The 16,868-nt window shown below is 65.4% G+C and overlaps 3 protein-coding genes across 17 annotated transcripts in view; 2 read left to right on the top strand and 1 right to left on the bottom strand.

The window, feature by feature from the left end:
* The window catches only part of PIDD1 (p53-induced death domain protein 1), an 11,774-nt gene extending 3,045 nt beyond the window's left edge, over positions 1–8,729 (top strand). For 2 of the 8 annotated variants that reach the window (XM_032270517.1, XM_032270515.1), the window contains exons 2-14: positions 2,638–3,037; positions 3,544–3,957; positions 4,210–4,419; positions 4,501–4,555; positions 4,703–4,904; positions 4,993–5,118; positions 5,305–5,484; positions 5,563–5,710; positions 5,808–5,943; positions 7,066–7,216; positions 7,305–7,428; positions 7,515–8,142; positions 8,341–8,720. In XM_032270517.1, coding sequence (XP_032126408.1) covers positions 2,713–3,037; positions 3,544–3,957; positions 4,210–4,419; positions 4,501–4,555; positions 4,703–4,904; positions 4,993–5,118; positions 5,305–5,484; positions 5,563–5,710; positions 5,808–5,943; positions 7,066–7,216; positions 7,305–7,428; positions 7,515–8,142; positions 8,341–8,599 — 2,958 coding nt within the window. In that variant the 5' untranslated portion in view covers positions 2,638–2,712 and the 3' untranslated portion in view covers positions 8,600–8,720. Of the gene's footprint in view, positions 1–1,987; positions 3,038–3,483; positions 3,958–4,209; positions 4,420–4,500; positions 4,556–4,702; positions 4,905–4,992; positions 5,119–5,304; positions 5,485–5,562; positions 5,711–5,807; positions 5,944–7,065; positions 7,217–7,304; positions 7,429–7,514; positions 8,143–8,340 lie in introns of those variants that run through there. The other 6 variants (XR_004265880.1, XM_032270514.1, XM_032270519.1 and 3 more) reach the window with 6 other exon arrangements.
* Positions 8,730–9,364: 635 nt separating this feature from the next.
* On the bottom strand, positions 9,365–10,198 carry PANO1 (proapoptotic nucleolar protein 1). The gene is given in 5 exon segments (XM_032270555.1): positions 9,365–9,430; positions 9,569–9,679; positions 9,682–9,845; positions 9,848–9,900; positions 9,902–10,198. Coding segments are annotated over 5 exon segments (663 nt in total). The 5' UTR covers positions 10,171–10,198.
* Positions 9,636–16,563, top strand: SLC25A22 (solute carrier family 25 member 22). 8 transcript variants are annotated; one of them, XM_032270521.1, is made up of 10 exons: positions 9,636–9,684; positions 12,464–12,650; positions 12,736–12,861; positions 13,115–13,170; positions 13,951–14,041; positions 14,611–14,729; positions 14,821–14,995; positions 15,093–15,247; positions 15,334–15,409; positions 15,866–16,563. In XM_032270521.1, exons 2-10 carry the CDS (start codon positions 12,631–12,633, stop codon positions 16,017–16,019), a joined length of 972 nt encoding a protein of 323 aa, XP_032126412.1. In that variant the 5' UTR covers positions 9,636–9,684; positions 12,464–12,630; the 3' UTR covers positions 16,020–16,563. The 8 variants fall into 8 exon arrangements, with proteins under 8 accessions (XP_032126412.1, XP_032126418.1, XP_032126415.1 ...); XM_032270527.1 differs by lacking the exon at positions 9,636–9,684 and adding an exon at positions 10,226–10,246; XM_032270524.1 differs by lacking the exon at positions 9,636–9,684 and adding an exon at positions 10,287–10,305.
* The last annotated feature ends 305 nt before the right edge of the window (positions 16,564–16,868 follow it).

Raw genomic sequence — 16,868 nt, 5'->3', positions numbered from 1 at the left:
GCCTCAGCCTCCAAAGTGCTGGGATTACAGGCGTGAGCCACTGTGCCTCGGCTTTTATTACTTTTATTATTTTTTTTTTTTTTGAGATGGAGTCTGGCTCTGTCACCCAGGCCGGAGCAATGGTGCAGTCTTGGCTTACTGCAAACTCTGCCTCCCAGATTCAAACTCTCCCTCAGCCTGGAGGCAGGGATCTACCTAGCTGGGACTACAGGCGCCTGTCACCGAGCCTGGCTAATTTTTGTATTTTTTTTTTTTTTTTGAGACGGAGTTTCACTCATGTTACCCAGGCTGGACTGCAATGGCGCGATCTCGGCTCACCGCAACCTCCGCCTCCCGGGTTCAGGCAATTCTCCTGCCTCAGCCTCCTGAGTAGCTGGGATTACAGGCACGCGCCACCATGCCCAGCTAATTTTTTGTATTTTTAGTAGAGACGGGGTTTCACCGTGTTGACCAGGATGGTCTCGATCTCTTGACCTCGTGATCCACCCGCCTCGGCCTCCCAAAGTGCTGGGATTACAGGCTTGAGCCACCGCGCCTGGCCGCCTTTTACTTTATATATTTTTGAGACAGAGTTTTGTTCTTGTCACCAAGGCTGGGGTGTAATGGCACAATCTCGGCCCACTGCAACTTCTGCCTCCCAGGTTCAAGCGATTCTCGTGCCTCAGCCTCCTGAGTAGCTGAAATTACAGGTGTGAGCCACCATCCCCGGCTAATTTTTGTATTTTTAGTAGAGACGGGGATTTGAGATGGGGTTTCACTGTGTTGGCCAGGCTGGTCTCAAACTCCTGGCGTCAAGTGATCCATCCACCTCAGCCTCCCAAAGTGCTGGGATTACAGGTGTGAGCCACCGTGCCCACCCTATTTTTAAATTTGTCTTGTTAGAGGGAGTCTTGCTCTGTTGCCCAGGCTGGAGTACAGTGGTGTGATCTCAGTTCACCACAGCCTCCGCCTCCCAGGTTCAAGTGATTGTCCTGCCTCAGCCTGAGTCGCTGGGACTACAGGTGTGCGCCGTCATACCTGGCTGATTTTTCTCTTTAGTAGAGATGGGGTTTCACCATGTTGGGCAGGCTTGTCTTGAACTCCTGACCTCAAGTGATCCGCCCACCTCGGCCTCACAAAATGCTGGGATTACAGGCGTGAGCCACCGCGCCCGGCCTGTGGTTGGTTTTTAAAACGATTCCTCCGGCACCTACGTGAAAGGGGCTGGTGGGCATGGAAGCAGGGAGGCCTGGGAGAGACCTGCGCATCCCAGAGGGGGTGGTGGTACCTGGAAGTGGCGGAAGAGGCTGTGCGAACTGAGTCAAGACGCAGGCCTCGCTGGTGCTGTCTGCGTCCTCCTCGGAGCGCGTGCGAGGGAGCCGGCGAATGAAGCACACCCGGGGGATGCCGTGTTGGGGAGGGCGGACGGAGCAGGTTTCGGGTTCTTGGCTTTGACACACACCAGCTACGGAGCCTCCTGCCCTGCGCGGGCGCCAAGAGGATCACTGCCAGGGCTTCGGGCCCAGGGTGACGGCTCGAAAGGAAGGGTCTCTGCGGGCCGGGAGGGGAGGTCCCGGCCGGCTTCCCGGAGGAGGCGTAGGGGCTGGTTGGGGAAGGGCACTGCAAGTGTTCTGGCTTCTAGCAGGGGTGGGTGCGGGGCCGCGGCAAGAGTGCCCCGTCACCCAGCCTGGGACAGCACCGGGGCCCCGAGAACCTGGGAAAGGGTGGGATTCGCGGCGCGCCGCCGGCCTCGGGACGGGGAAAGCCGGGCGGCTCCGACCCGTGAGTAACGAACGGGAAGCCGAGCGCAGCTGCGCGGGCGGCGCGGCCGGTGGACGGGTGGCGTCCGCGTCTCCTGGGCGGGAACGGGCGGAGGGAAGGCGGGTCGGGGAGGAGCGCGGAGGCCCCCGCTGTGGCCCCAGCCCGCGCGATCCTACGGGGCGGGGTCTACGGTCTCCGCCCGCCCAGAAACGCGCGGGGGGTGTACCCCGCGCCGAGCGCGCAGTGAGCTGCCCGGGTCCGCGCTCCGCCTGGAGCGCAGGTTCGCGCCTGCCCCGGCGGCGGCGGCGGCGGCAGGGGGACGTTTGCTGCGGGGAGGGGGGGCCGTTCCCATCCCCGACGCCATCTGAGCCGGCAGTGCGCGGCCACCACCCTCCCCAGCGGACCCAACTGGAAAGGGCGGTGAGCGTTGCTCCGGGCTCATGAATTGGGGTCCCGGCCTCAGGCCCTCACCCTTGCACTGCCTTCCCAGACTTTCGGGGTGCAGTCACCCCCGCAGTAGAGGAGGGTCATGGTCCACCTGGCAAAGCTGATGCAACCAAAGGGGGGTTCATTCCCAGACCTGGGGGACAGCCTCGGTGACCTCACAGCTCCAGGCGTCCGTGGGTCAGATTTCCAGGACCAGGATTGAGGCCTCCCTCCCTCCTCTCTGCTGCTGACAGTGAGGCCTCCTGCCTGGTGCTGCCTTTTGCCCTGGCAGTCCCATTTCCCAACCCTATTTCCAGTGATGCCCGGGCCTCAGGGATGCAGGGCACCCACAAGGTCTCCTCCACTCTCCAGCCCAGGCCCCAATGGCTCAAGAGCTCCCCACTCCAGCCAGAGTCCCTGTTTCCCCAAAGAGAGGAGGGCTCCCGCTCACCCCTCCCCTTGCCTCTGCAGCTTCCCCGGGCCCTGCCTGGGCAGGCCTGCCTGCGTGCTGGGACATGTCTGGCCTCCAAGGACGGTCGGTGGGTGATGTCTGCAGCAGTGGAGGGGCCAGAGCTGGAGGCAGTGGCAGCGGCTGCAGGAGATGCTTCGGAGGCTGCAGATGCAGAAGATGCTTCGGAGGCTGTGGATGCAGGGTCCAGGGCGCTGCCTTTCCTGGGCGGCAACCGGCTAAACTTAGACCTGTCCCCCGGGGGCTGCCACCGCCTGCTTCACCTGTGTGTCCAGCAGCCCCTTCAGCTGCTGCAGGTGGAGTTCTTGCGTCTGAGCACTCACGAGGACCCTCAGCTGCTGGAGGCCACCCTGGCGCAGGTGCCTCGGAGCCTGTCCCGCCTCCGCTCCCTGGTCCTCAAAGGTGAGCCCCACCCGTTCCCTGCCCTGTCTCCACCTTTCACTCTGCCCTGCCTCTGCTGCTTGGTCCTCAAAGGCAAACCCCAGTCCGAACCGCAGCTCGGCCGCCCCTTGCGGCCCCCCAGGTGTGAACTGTTCTGCTCTTGGCCCTCTCCAGCCCCATCCCCATCCTCGGCGACTCCCACCCCCACTGTGAGGCCGGCTGGGCCCTGGTCCCAGACCACCAAGCCACCCCTCGGGGGTCTCTCGCAGACCGCAGTGCAGTGAGTGGGGTGAGGGCTGAAGGGGAAGGTTGTGGGTGATGGTGTCAGCTGCGTTGACTTTGGTCCGCATCCCCACTTCTTCCATCTGCAGCAGCCTCTCCAGTGTGTGTGTCTGTCCCTGTCTGGCTGCGGTGGGGTGGGGGTGGGAGGTCAGTGCCTCTCGAGCAGCTGTTTCTCTGGCTGGCAGGGTTGATCTGGGACCTGGGACCCTGGCTCTGAGGGCCACATCCGCCTCCCCCCTTCCCAGGAGGGCAACGCCGGGACACACTAGGTGCCTGTCTCCGGGGCGCCCTGACCGCCCTGCCTGCTGGTCTGAGTGGCCTGACCCATCTGGCCCACCTGGACCTGAGCTTCAACAGCCTGGAGACACTGCCGGTCTGTGTCCTGGGGATGCGAGGTCTGGGTGCCCTCTTGCTGTCTCACAACTGCCTCTCCGAGCTGCCTGAGGCTCTAGGGGCGCTCCCCGCCCTCACCTTCCTCGCCGTGACACACAACCGCCTGCAGATGCTGCCCCCAGCTCTGGGGGCCCTGTCTACCCTGCAGCGCCTCGATCTCTCTCAGAACCTTCTGGACACGCTGCCTCCTGAGATTGGAGGCCTGGGCAACCTCCTTGAGCTCAACCTGGCCTCCAACCGACTGCAGAGCCTCCCGGCCTCCCTGGGTGAGTAGCTGCCATGCCCTGGCATACCGGCCCCATGGCAGGGGCCTCTGCACCCACAGGCTGGGTCCACGGCTACCCCTGGGAGTCCCAGCACCTTCCTGGCCTTTGAGACTCCCTGGGCGGCTTTGTGGGAGTTCTCTGAGCCCGGCTGTGGAGGAGAGTCTGACACGGCTGCTCTGGGGGGTGGCAGCAGGAGTGTCCGGGCATCGTGGGCCGCACTGGTACCGAGCCTAAGCCAGCGCCTGCCCACAGCGGGGCTGCGGTCCTTGCGGCTCCTTGTCCTGCACAGCAACCTCCTGGCCTCTGTGCCAGCCAGCCTGGCCCGCCTCCCGCTCCTCACCCGGCTCGATCTGAGGGACAACCGGCTCCGGGACCTGCCCCCTGAGCTGCTGGACGCCCCCTTTGTGCGCCTGCAGGGGAACCCCCTGGGCGAGGCCTCGCCAGATGCCCCGAGTTCCCCAGGTAGGTCTGGAGCTAGAGGGGCGGCCCTGGGACTGGACGTGGCCTCCTCAGTGTCCCAGCCACATGTCTGACCCTCCACAGGGGCAGCCTTCGTTCCAGAAATGCCCAGACTCTTCCTGACCTCAGATTTGGACAGGTACAGGGCGGGGCGAGGGGGCTGCAGGGGTGTCTGTCTGCCTGGCGCCCTGGCGCCTCCGACGCCTCCTCCAGAGTTCCTGAGTCCAGGCTCTTGACATGTAGGCCCCTGTGGGTCTGACCCGGCGCGCGCTTCTTCTTCACTCAGCTTTCCTGTGACCCCTGGAGGCTGCTCCGTGACCCTGGCCTGTGGCGTCCGCCTGCAGTTCCCAGCAGGGGCCACCATCACCCCCATCACCATCCGCTATCGGCTGTTGCTGCCAGAGCCGGGCCTCGTCCCCCTGGGCCCTCATGACGCCCTGCTCAGCCGTGTGCTGGAGCTGCAGCCCCACGGGGTGGCCTTCCAGCAGGCATAGCCAGGGTGTGGTGGGGGGTGGTATGGTGGGGGTGTGCGGACCCAGGCCTGGCCCCAGCCCTCACACCGCCCTTTCCTGGCAGGATGTGGGCCTGTGGCTGCTCTTCACGCCCCCACGGGCCCGGCGCTGCCGTGAGGTGGTGGTCAGGACCCGGAATGACAGCAGCTGGAGCGACCTGGAGACCTTCCTGGAGGAAGAGGCACCCAAGGTGAGGGTCACCCAGGCCTGCCAGTGGCCAGTGGGGAGCTGCTGCCCCGTGCCATGCACCCCTGCCCAGAGCCTCACCCTGGCACCTTCCACCCCGCCCCGTCTGTCCTGGATCCAGTCCCTCCATGTCCCCGGCTGGCCGTGCCTTGACCCCGGCTCCTCTGACTGTCCCCCTCGCCTGTCCCAGCGGCTCTGGGCTCACTGCCAGGTGCCCCACTTCTCCTGGTTCCTTGTGGTCTCCCGCCCTGTGTCCGACGCCTGCCTGGTGCCACCAGAGGGGACGCTGCTGTGCTCCTCGGGTCATCCTGGGGTCAAGGTCATCTTCCCTGCTGGGGCCACTGAGGAGCCTCGCCAAGTCTCCATGCAGGTGCGGCCAGGGGAGCGCCAAGGGTGGCAGGCGGCACCTCAGCCCACAGGCAGGTGCTCAGGGGCCCGTCCGCCGCAGGTGGTGCGCGTGCCTGGCCGAGAGCTGCGAGCCCTCCTGGGAGAGCCAGAGGCCGCAGCGAGCCCCCTGCTGTGCCTCTCGCAGAGCGGCCCCCCCAGCTTCCTCCGACCCATCACCGTGCAGCTGCCCCTGCCCTCTGGTGTCACAGGTGAGAGGCGGCCGTAGGGCACACCTGGACCTGTGGCCATAGGGTGGAGGGGATCTCCGGCCAGGAGGCCTCAGCCTGCTGCCCCTCCCGTCCCCAGGCCTCAGTCTGGACCGCTCCCGTCTGCACCTGTTGTACTGGGCCCCTCCTGCAGCCACCTGGGATGACATCACAGCGCAGGTGGTCCTGGAGCTCACCCACCTGTACGCACGCTTCCAGGTCACACACTTCTCCTGGTCAGTTGTAGGGCCGCAGCCCCACAGGGTTGTGGGGTGTCCCTTGTGCTGTGCGGAGGCACAGGATGCGAGAAATAAAGAGACAGGACAGAAGGACTGGAGAAGAGCAGCTGGGCTCGGGGACCACGCCACCTATGAGCAGAAGGCGAGGCCCCGAATATCCAGGAGCGTCTGTATTTATTGGGTACCAGACAGGGGGAAGGGTCGTGAGTGAGGTCATCTTAAGGACAGTGATAGGGTCAAGACAATCACGTGGGCAATAGACGAGCGGTCCACCCCCATTAGGTCACCTAGGCTAGGAGGTGGGCCATGCACAGTGAAGAGTGCAGTGCACAATATCTCTTGTCTAGGGGCAGGCTACTTCTAAGGATTTCTGTAGGAGGATGCTTTGAGCAGCAGCAGAGCTGACAAGGTCCACAGCCACCTGCTGGCAGCTTCCAGTGAGTTCTGTAGGAGGATGCTTTTGAGTCAGCACAGTAACAAGAGCTGATGAAGTTCTTAGTCACCAAGGTGCAACTATCCGGAGGGGTTTTAAGCCCTCGGATGCTCGCGGGATTGCCGGTCTGAGGGAGCCTTCCACAAGAACCGGAGCAAGGTCCTGCAACTCCTTTATCAGGGGGAGAGGCTCTTGCTCCAAGCCTGCCACACAGCGGGTATCTTTACGGTACTGAACGCTGCCACCTGGGCCAGGTTCTTGTCCTGGTGTAACTGTTTTTCCCTTAACTCATGCTCTGCACCGTGTCTGCTCTAGACGTTCCTCTGACTATAAGCAAGATATGATTATATATGTATAGCTGTTTATTGCTTAACTCATGCTCTGCACCGTGTGTGCTCTAGACATGCCTCTATGAACTAAGATATAATTGTATACATGTAGAGAAATAACTGGGTAGTAAGGTGTTCTTCAGGCACTAATTGTTCAGACTATAAATTAATACGTGATGGTATGTAAAGGATTATAAAGGCGGTGACTGAGGAGTAACACCGTAAACCAAGACATTTTTCAGGCGCTAATCCTGCCGGGGATCTGCTTAGCTCTCCTTCCTCGGCGCCCAGATCGGGGGTTACCCACCGTCAGTGCCCCGGCTTCCTCAGCCTCCTCCCTCACCCCCGCCCCCCCAGGTACTGGCTCTGGTACACCACCAAGAACTGCGTGGGAGGCCTGGCTCGGAAGGCCTGGGAGCGGCTGCGGCTGCACCGGGTCAACCTCATCGCCCTGCAGCGGCGCCGGGACCCCGAGCAGGTCTTGCTGCAGTGCCTGCCCCGAAACAAGGTGGGGACGCGGGCTCGGGGGCTCGGGGCGGTGGCTAGAGGGCTGGGGTGCCGGACTCTGGCTGCCGAGCTGCACGGCGTCCCTGCAGGTGGACGCCACCCTTCGGCGGCTGCTGGAGCGCTACCGTGGCCCGGAGCCCTCCGACACGGTGGAGATGTTCGAGGGCGAGGAGTTCTTTGCGGCCTTCGAGCGAGGCATTGACGTGGATGCTGGTAGGGCCGCCCCGTCCTGGAGAGGGAGCCCTGCTGTCCTCCCTGCGCCCCCTGCTCAGCCCGCCCCCCCCCCCCCCGTCCCCTAGACCGCCCTGACTGCGTGGAGGGCAGAATCTGCTTTGTCTTCTATTCACACCTGAAGAATGTGAAGGAGGTGTACGTGACCACCACCCTGGATCGGGAGGCTCAGGCTGTGCGGGGCCAGGTGGGCGAGGGGGTGGGCCCCCCAGGCTGCCTGGGCACAGGGCCGAGCTCTGAACCCCATTCAATGCCCCCTCAGGTGTCCTTCTACCGTGGTGCAGTGCCCGTGCAAGTGCCTGAGGAGGCGGAGGCTGCCCGGCAGAGGAAGGGCGCAGACGCCCTGTGGATGGCCACTCTGCCCATCAAGCTGCCGGTGGGACTGAGGGACAGTGGAGGGGTGGGGGCAGGACCGAGGCCCAGGGGTGGAGCCCAGAAGCACGCGGTGGAGTCTGGGACGGAGCCCAGGGTTTTCTGCTCTTTCTCCTTCCAACAGAGGCTTCGGGGGCCCGAAGGGCCACGGCGGGGGGCTGGCCTCTCCTTGGCACCCCTGAACCTGGGAGATGCTGAGACTGGCTTTCTGACGCAGAGCAACCTCCTGAGCGTGGCTGGGCGCCTGGGTCCAGACTGGCCGGCGGTGGCCCTGCACCTGGGCATGTCCTACCGAGAGCTGCAGCGCATCCGGCACGAGTTCCGGTGAGGCTTCCACTGGCCGCCTGGGGGGCCCGCCTGATGCTGCCAGAAGTTTCTTCCAGGGGAAGTGGGGGAGGCGCAAACACCAGGCTGGAAAGGAACCATGTGGCCGAGGTTGGCCCAGACAAGCCCGAGGCAGAGCGTGGTGGGGGTACTGGGCAGGTGGGCAGGACTCCCTGTGTCCCCATCCTCTGCCCACAGGGATGATCTGGACGGGCAGATCCGTCACATGCTCTTCTCCTGGGCTGAGCGCCAGGCTGGGCAGCCGGGGGCTGTGGTGCTCCTGGTGCAGGCCCTGGAGCAGAGTGACCGGAAGGACGTGGCTGAAGAGGTCCGGGCAGTCTTGGAGCTTGGCCGCCGCAAGTACCAGGACAGCATCCAGCGCACAGGCTTGGCCCCCAAGGACCCCGAGGTGCCTGGCTCGTCGGCCCCACAGCCCTCAGAGCCTGCCCAGGCCTAGGGCACAGACTTCCGGCTGGCCTGGACTTTTCCCAGCGGATGGGCAGAGCTCCCACCTTCCGGCCTCTCCAGTGTGTGGGGACAGGGTTCCCCATGGGCATCAAACCTGAACTGTTTGATTCGCTATTTCAGAGCTTGATTGATTTGTTGGACGGAGAAAGCACTGCAGGGCGGGGAGGGGGGTGGCGGGGTCATCAGAGGCCCTGCCCTGCTGGGAGGGAGCCCTGCCTGAACACATGCCCCACAGCCTGGTCCTGTCCCCTCCCACTGTGCCTGGGGCCTCCGGTGGGTCCTGATCTTCCCGGGAGGGAGGACCTGTGCTGCACGGTAGCCCAAATGGGCTACTTCGTTTTTATTTTGAGAAGGAGTTTGTCACCCAGGCTGGAGTGCAGTTGCCTGATCTCGGCTCACTGCAACCTCTGCCTCCCAGGTTCAAGCGATTCTCCTGCTTCAGCCTCCCCAGTAGCTGGGGCTAGGGGCACTTGCCAGCACACCTGGCGAATTTTTGTATTTTTAGTAGAGATGGGGGTTCACCATATTGGCCAGGCCGGTCTCGAACTTCTGACCTCAAGTGATCTGCCTGCCTTGGCCTCCCCACGTGCTGAGATTGCAGGCACCTGGCTCCAAGGGGGCTGCTTTGGATACAAAGTCGATTTTCGGCAGGCGGGCTTGTGCTTCCACCTGCCCACTGGCCCTCTGCGCTGGCCCCGGCAGGTCCACCGAGCACCTGTTCTGACCTGGAGACCGTGCCTCCCCCAGGACACCCTTATCCACCGGCGCTCTGCCACCTGCCCGCGCCCCGCGGGTCCTTGTCCCTGCAGGGGCCTGAGGCCTGGAAACCAAGAAAGGACCTTGGGGTGGTGCAGCCTGGCCTCTGCGCGCAGAACTGCCACCTCCCCGGGGCAGGGGGCGGGGGAGGGGGGCGGGGGGCGGGGGAGGGAAAGGGGCGGGGGCGGCGCGGGCCGTGGGCCTGGCCGGCGCAGTCGTCTCTGCGGCCGGCAGGGGGAGCCGAAGCCCGGCGGAGGCCGAGGGGCGGAGCGCGCGGCGCGGCGGGGAGGCGAGCGCGGCGGCGGCGGCGGCGAGCCGGTGAGTGTCCGCCCCGCGGCTCCCTTCGCTACGCGCGTCCGAGCGGGGCCGCGGCGGCCCGGGGAGGTGACAGCTGCCGGGGCCACGCGGGCTGGGGCGGGGGTCCCGGACCCGGCGCTGCCCTGGCGGGAGAGGCCGTGCTCGGCCCCGACCGTGCCGGCGCGCGCCCCGCACACACGTGTCCCCGAGGGTGGGTCCCGCGGCCCGAGCCCAAGGAGGGAGGCCGGGCTCTGTGGGCACACGGGGGCTGTCACCGGACGTCTGCGGACACGTGCGCGGCCGGCTGAGCCCCGGCGGTGAGGCAGGCCCTGAGCCGGCCCCGGCCCGCTTCTCCTTTGTCCCCTGGCCCGGGCCCCGCGCAGCTGGAGACCCCTTCCGGGACCCTCCGGCCAGCAGGCTGGGAAGCGCCGCCCCGAGAGGCCGGGGACGGCGGGAGATTGAATGGGGAGCCGGCGGCCAGTGCCAGGCTCGGAGCCTCACCCCCATTGCCTTTCTTGGGGGTAGGAGGAGCCTGGCGGCTTCGGGGGTGGAGGATTTTACTCCTGCGGATCCGGAAGCGGCGGTGTCTTCCCGTGGGGGGTCTCCGCCCGCCTGCGCTCTCCCTGGCTGGCTGCGGTCTCAGTAGCGGACTGTGAAGGGGCACCGTGAGGGCGCACAGCCCTGGGCCTGGCTGCGGCCGGGGCAGGGTTTCTATGGCAACGTCAGCGCCGGGGGAGGGCCCCGGCCAGCTGTCTCAGAAGCCCGGGGTGGGGACTGCGGAGTGAGGACAGAGAGCGGGGTTGGCGTTGGGAGGGACCCCAGCCGGCTCCTCCCCAGGCAGAGCCCCTCCACCCAGAAGCGCCTCTCCGCGGCACTGCGTGGTGTGCCGGCCCAGGCCTGCGTCTTCCTGGGACGACTGGCCCCTCCCCACGTTTTCAGCCTGACTTCCAGGACTGCCCCCCTCATGCGGGTGTCCCTCACCGCCAGCTGGAGACAGGCTCCCCGGAGGGCCGGGGTGGATCCCCAGCGTGACTAGGGCGGAGACGAAGAGCCCAGGGCAGCCGAGAGAGCTGTGGCCAGTCTGCACCCCAGGAGTGGGGTGTCGGGGGGCTGGGAGGGGTCAGGTCCAAGTTCAGAGGTCAGCTCGTCACCACAGGCTGAGGCAGGGAGAGGCAGGTCTCTTGGCGGTGAAACCCTGAGCCGGACACGCAGCGGGGCAGAGTGCCCTGGGCGTGCCAGCTCCCATGACCTCTGGACCTGCCAAGTGAGCAGGGCCCGTGGTGGCACCAGTGGCCTCTGGGACTCACCCAGCCCTTCCCTGTAGACAGTAGGCCTTTTTTTTGTGCCCCAGCATGTGGCCTCCCTGACATGCATCTGCCTTTAGCAGACAGATCCCACAGACACGAGTGGGTGTCAGCCCATCTCTGCCCCACAACACTGAAATTCCTGGTCCAAGTACATGGAGGGTACCCTGTACCTGAGAAAGCCTCATCCTCAGGGTGCCAGCCCTAGACAGATCCAGGCCAGGAAATGCCCTAGGGCTCAACCTCCAGGCAGCCGACAGGAACCCAAGCATGCTGGGGGTGTGGTGGCCACGGCTGAGGTCCCTGTCAGTGGGTGGCGTGGCCGTGCCAGGTCAGCCTGAGCCAGACCTGCCCCAGCGCATTACTCCTCTCAAGGCTACAGGAAGCCTCTGCTCACCCAAAGTGAAAGAGAAAGTGGCGCCCCCCCCCAGGCCCGCCCCACCCCGCCCCATGGCCAATCCCTGCGGCCCCTCGAATCCACCCCCGCAGCTTCCCCTCCGGTGTGAGTGCCTGAGTGCCGGCTGGAGTGTGGAGGAGCCGTCCAGAGTGAGTGCCTGGGGCAGGTGGCGTGTCAGCGGTAGGTGGCAGATGGGCCAGCCCTGGAAAGCCGAGGTGAAGGTCACGAGTCCCTGGTGAACTGCGGGTGTCAGCCAGCCTCGTGGCCCTGGGCCATGGCGCTGCCGGTGCCCAAAACAGCTGGCCTCTGGGGGGCCTCGGGAGGGGAAAAGGCCCCTGAGGCTCAGACGTTATGGCCATGACCGAATGGGAGGCCCCTGAATCTTGCTGTGACTCCCCGGCCCTGCCCCTTAGTGGGAGAGGCCTGGTCTCCCCTCCCCTGTAGTGGGTGGGGATGCCAACCTCAGAGCCGTTCCCCCGCAAGGCTTCCAGGGGTCCCATCACTGGCTTCTGTGTGTCTGTGAGTGAAACTCCTTGGCGATGTGGAGGGGAGGAAGGTGGGCAAGGGGCTGGGTGTGGGGGCTGTGGGCCTCTCCTTGGGGAGGAGCTCTGCAGGCGCAGGGTTGAGCTGCTGTGGGAGTGGCTGAGCCCAGGTGTGGGGGGCGCTTTAGGGCACCCAGGACCCCAGCCCCTAGCGGGAAAGGGACAGGTGCCGGCTGGGTCTGTCTGTGCTGAAGGATGTGGGGGACAGTCACCACAGCTGTCCAGATTGAGGTGCTCTGGTGGGCACGCTGGCCCCTGGCACTGCCCCCAGAGGCGCCTGGCCCTTTAAAAGCCGGAGCTGGCCGGGGGTGCACGTGAGCCCAAGCGTGAGCGTGCGTGAGAGGCTGGCTGGGAGGACGCCAGTGGTTGGTGGGGGGGGAATTGCAGGGAAGCCAGGCTGTCCCAGGGGTGGGCATGGGACTGGGCAGCAGGTGCCTCCCATCGCTGTATGCTCAACCTTGAGTCGTGGGCGAGGGGCCGTGCGTGAGAGGGAGGCTGGGGGAGGGTTATCTTCGGGTGGCCCCACCCTCACTCATTCCCACCTCCTCTTCCTCCAGGACAAAAAGTGGGGGCTGACGCCTGGAAATTACCCTGAAGGTGGAGCACCGCCACCTTCCCCCAGCCCCCTTGGTCCCACCCTCTCCAGGCCTTCTTGCCTCGGACTCCGCCCCGCCCCTGCCTGGCATCCACCTCTTCAGCTCCCACCTGGGTGCGATTGAGTTAAATGGCTGATAAGCAGATCAGGTCAGATTCCAGTCCTGGCTACACGCCCCGCCCCCACCCCATCCCTGGTGGAGGAGGCTGGTCCTGACACCCCGTATCCACACAGCCTGCCAGCCAAGCTCATCAATGGCGGCATCGCCGGGCTGATCGGGGTCACCTGTGTGTTCCCCATCGACCTGGCCAAGACCAGGCTGCAGAACCAGCAGAATGGCCAGCGCATGTACACGAGCATGTGAGTGTGCGGGCAGGCGCCGGGCATGGGGCCAGCGCAGGGCAGCGTGAGAGGCAGGGCTCTGCTGCTGTGCCCCCACCCTGCTCGACAGGCAGGCGGGCCTGGGGGAAATCCCATGTGGGTCAGGACCGGGATCGGGGCTGGGATGAAGACTTGGCCCCTTCTGTCAGCCTAGACAGTGCAGGGCCCCGGGCCCCCGCTCGCCCTGGCTCACCCCGGCTCATCCTGGCTCACCCCGTCCCCTTGGCCACAGGTCCGACTGCCTCATCAAGACCATCCGCTCCGAGGGCTACTTCGGCATGTACCGCGGTGAGGCTCAGCTCCACCCGGCTCGGGACGGGCAGGCCTGGGTAGCGCCCGGGAGTCTCGGCGGGGGAGGCAGGGCACGGCAGCCAGCTCGGGCTGGGCGTGTGAGCGTGAACGTGTCTGTGGGGGGACTGGATCCCTGGTGAGCCGTGGCAGCTCCCCACCCCCGCTTAGTGCCTGGTGCGTGAGATACCACGGCACATCTGCCTCCTCTGAGGTGGGGGTGGCAGCCGCCTCTGCCTTCTGGGACAGGCTGGACCCTTCTGGCTGGGGATGGGAGGGAGTAGGGGCCACGACTGCAAAGCAGCTTAGGACACAATCCGCAGCCTGGATTTGGCAGCTCTGCAGCCTTGAGTTCGGGACACTGAGATGGGGCTCTCCACCGCCTCCCCCAAGCTCTGGCCCCTCCAGACCACACGCTCATGTGACCTCTGGCCCCAGCTCCCCGCCAGCACAAGCACCCTCTGTGCCCCCAGGGAGGGAGAACCCCTCAGGGAGGCCTCAGGGGTACCCCTCATGCCCTTAGCAGCAAGATGCTTCCCAGAATCAGAGATAGATGGAGCTGCAGCTGGCCTGGGAGAGCCTGAGCCAGAGGTGCTGCCTGGCCCTGCCTGGCCCCGCCCTGCCTGGCCCACACCAGGCCCAAATATGGGTGAGAGGGCAGGAGATGGTGGCCAGGAGTGACGGGGACGGGGCTTTGCCAGCCAGGAGGCAAAGTCCTGGTGGAGCGCCTCCCCACCCAGGCCACTCAGTGTGTCTCCCAGCTGACCCCCTGCTCCACAGGAGCCGCTGTGAACTTGACCCTTGTCACCCCCGAGAAGGCCATCAAGCTGGCAGCCAACGACTTCTTCCGACATCAGCTCTCTAAGGACGGGTGAGGGGCCTGCCTGGGGTCCTTGGCTTCAGACAAAGGATGGGTCCCCCTGGCCAGCTGGGTCCCACCTGGGGGCTCTGCCTTTCTTCCCTTCCTTGCTTGGGACTTATTTGACCTTGTGGGGCAGGCTCCCTCCTTTTCCCTGACGAAGGGAGCAGAGTAGATGCCAAATCAGTGGGGCTCTGGCCTGGCCGTCCTTGGCCCCCAACCACTGCCTGCTACCCGTGTGAGTGAGGGCTTGAGGGCACTGACCGGCTCCCCCATCCCTGGAGGGGGCTGCAAGGGCAGCCCCTTTTTGGGGCACCCAACCCCCAATTTCCCATTTTACTTCGCTGGAGACAGCCCCACTGCCTTTCCCAGGCCCCTGCCTGTGGGCCCGTCTGTCCGTCAGACTCCTCCTGCCCGCTGCTGCAGGGCTGGAGGTGGGAGGAAGGGAGGCTGTACCCCCACAGGCCTGCGCCTGCCTCCACGGCTCCCAGCATCCTCTGCAGCCAGGCACAGTGGGCAGCCCGGAGGGTGGCAGGCAGACTTGTCTTTTGCAACTCCCCGAGGCCCCGTCCCTACCACAGGCAGAAGCTGACCCTGCTTAAAGAGATGCTGGCGGGCTGCGGGGCTGGCACCTGCCAGGTGATCGTGACCACGCCCATGGAGATGCTGAAGATCCAGCTGCAGGATGCAGGGCGCATCGGTGAGGGGGGAGGGGAGGGGAGGGGGAGGGGAGCCAGAGTGTGTCCCCTGCCCACTTTGTGCAGAAGAGACAGCAGCTCCTTTCTCTCCAGCTGCCCAGAGGAAGATTCTGGCTGCCCAGGGCCAGCTCTCGGCCCAGGGGGGTGCCCAGCCCTCAGTGGAGGCTCCAGCTGCCCCTCGGCCCACGGCCACCCAGCTGACCAGAGACCTGCTTCGGAGCCGCGGCATTGCTGGTCTCTACAAGGGACTCGGGGCCACGCTGCTCAGGTAGGAGGCACAGGGTGGGTGTGGGCGGGGGGTGGAGGGAGGGCTGGCCTGCCCACCCTGCCACCTCCTGTCCACACCGCCTCTGCCCTCCTCACAGGGACGTTCCCTTCTCCGTGGTCTACTTCCCGCTCTTTGCCAACCTAAACCAGCTGGGCCGCCCGGCGTCTGAGGAGAAGTCACCCTTCTATGTGTCCTTCTTGGCCGGCTGTGTGGCCGGGAGTGCAGCTGCTGTGGCCGTCAACCCCTGTGACGGTCAGCGCATGGGACAATGCCTGGCTGGGAATGGGGTGGGGGCAGGCCCTTGACCAGACACACAGTGACCTGAGCACCCCTTGCAGTGGTGAAGACGCGGCTCCAGTCGCTTCAGCGGGGGGTCAACGAGGACACCTACACCGGGTTCCTGGACTGTGCCAGGTGGGGAGGTCCCACGACGGGGGGCCCAGGGGCCTGCAGACCTGTACACCAGGCCGACCCTCCTCTCCTTCGCCACAGCCAGGGGGTGGGGCCTGGGGGCCTGCAGACTGAGCTGACCTTCCTTTCCTTCCCCTCCCCGCCCCCTACCAGGTTGGGCCTGGGCACCTGCTGACCCTCCCCTCCTTCACCTCAGAGGGTGTGGCCTGTGCATAGGGCTGACCCACCCCTCATTGGGCAGGTGGGGCTTGGGGGCCTGCTTACGGGCTGACCCTCTCCTCCTTCCCTGAGGCAGGTGGGTGGACCTGGGGGCCTGCATACTGGGCTGTGCAGCCCCTCCTTCCCCAGGGGGGTGTTGCTTGTGCTCAGGGCTGACCCTCCCCTCCTTCCCCGAGGCGGGTGGACCTGGGGGCCTGGGGGTCTGCATCACGGGCTGACCTGCCCCTCCTTCCTCCACAGGAAGATCCTGCGGCATGAGGGCCCCTCGGCCTTCCTGAAGGGCGCCTACTGCCGTGCGCTGGTCATCGCACCCCTCTTTGGCATCGCACAGGTGGTCTACTTCCTGGGCATCGCAGAGTCCCTGCTGGGGCTGCTGCAGGCCCCCCAGGCCTGAGCCAGCGCCTGCTCCACCCCAGCCAGCCGGGCAGGGCCAGTGTGGGGCCGGAGCCAGGCAGCCAGTGCAGGCCAGAGCAAGGGAAGACCTCTCCCCAGCCCTCCCCGTCGGCAGGGGCAGCAGGGGGTGGGGTGCAGGGTCCATGTGGGTGCTGCCCACACCATTGGGATCAATGTCTTATTTATGTAGAAAATGCAGAAATCTTTACATTCCTCAATCTAGCCCCTGCCCCAATCCTGCCCTGGCCTGAGCACCCCCAGGGACAGAGCTGGTCTCTGGGCTGGGGGCTCCAGGCCTGGGCTGGACAGGCTGGACCATACCGGCTCCAGTCTCCACAGCCGTCCTGGTCCACACAGGGACCCTGCACAAACCTATTTATTGAACCTGCTGGGACCAAGGGGCTCTCCAGCCCTTCCGTCCTTCCCCAGCTACTCCTGTCGCCTTGGCAGGGCCTGACTCTGCCTCCCTGGCCCGACTTGCAAGAGGACTGGGGTCCAAGACCCTCCATGTTGAGCTAGGAATCCCAAACGAGGGTTGCCCTGGGGTTCGACTCTCAGGGCAATGCCCTGGGGTGTGACTCTCAGGGCAAGCTCCCTACCCATGGTGGGACTTTCTGGTGACCTCCTTGGCTCCCACCCCGGGCTGGGGCCCAGACTGTGAGGTCTGTGTGCGTGCGTGCGTGCGTGTGTGTGTGTGTGCGTGCGTGCGTGCGTGTGGTGGGGAGCTGGCCTGGCCCTTGGGTATGGGGCTGCCAGGGGCTGCCCTCCTTCCTGCCCAGACATTCTGTGTGCTGTGTGTGCCCCAGGCTCTGTTGACCCCGTCCAGGAACGAACTTACCCAGCCTGGCCT

The sequence above is a fragment of the Sapajus apella genome, unplaced genomic scaffold (assembly GCF_009761245.1).
Source record: "Sapajus apella isolate SASKATOON/1434 unplaced genomic scaffold, GSC_monkey_1.0 scaffold212, whole genome shotgun sequence".
Classification (NCBI taxonomy): Eukaryota; Metazoa; Chordata; class Mammalia; order Primates; family Cebidae; genus Sapajus; species Sapajus apella.
This window is presented reverse-complemented; position numbering and strand designations above follow the sequence as displayed.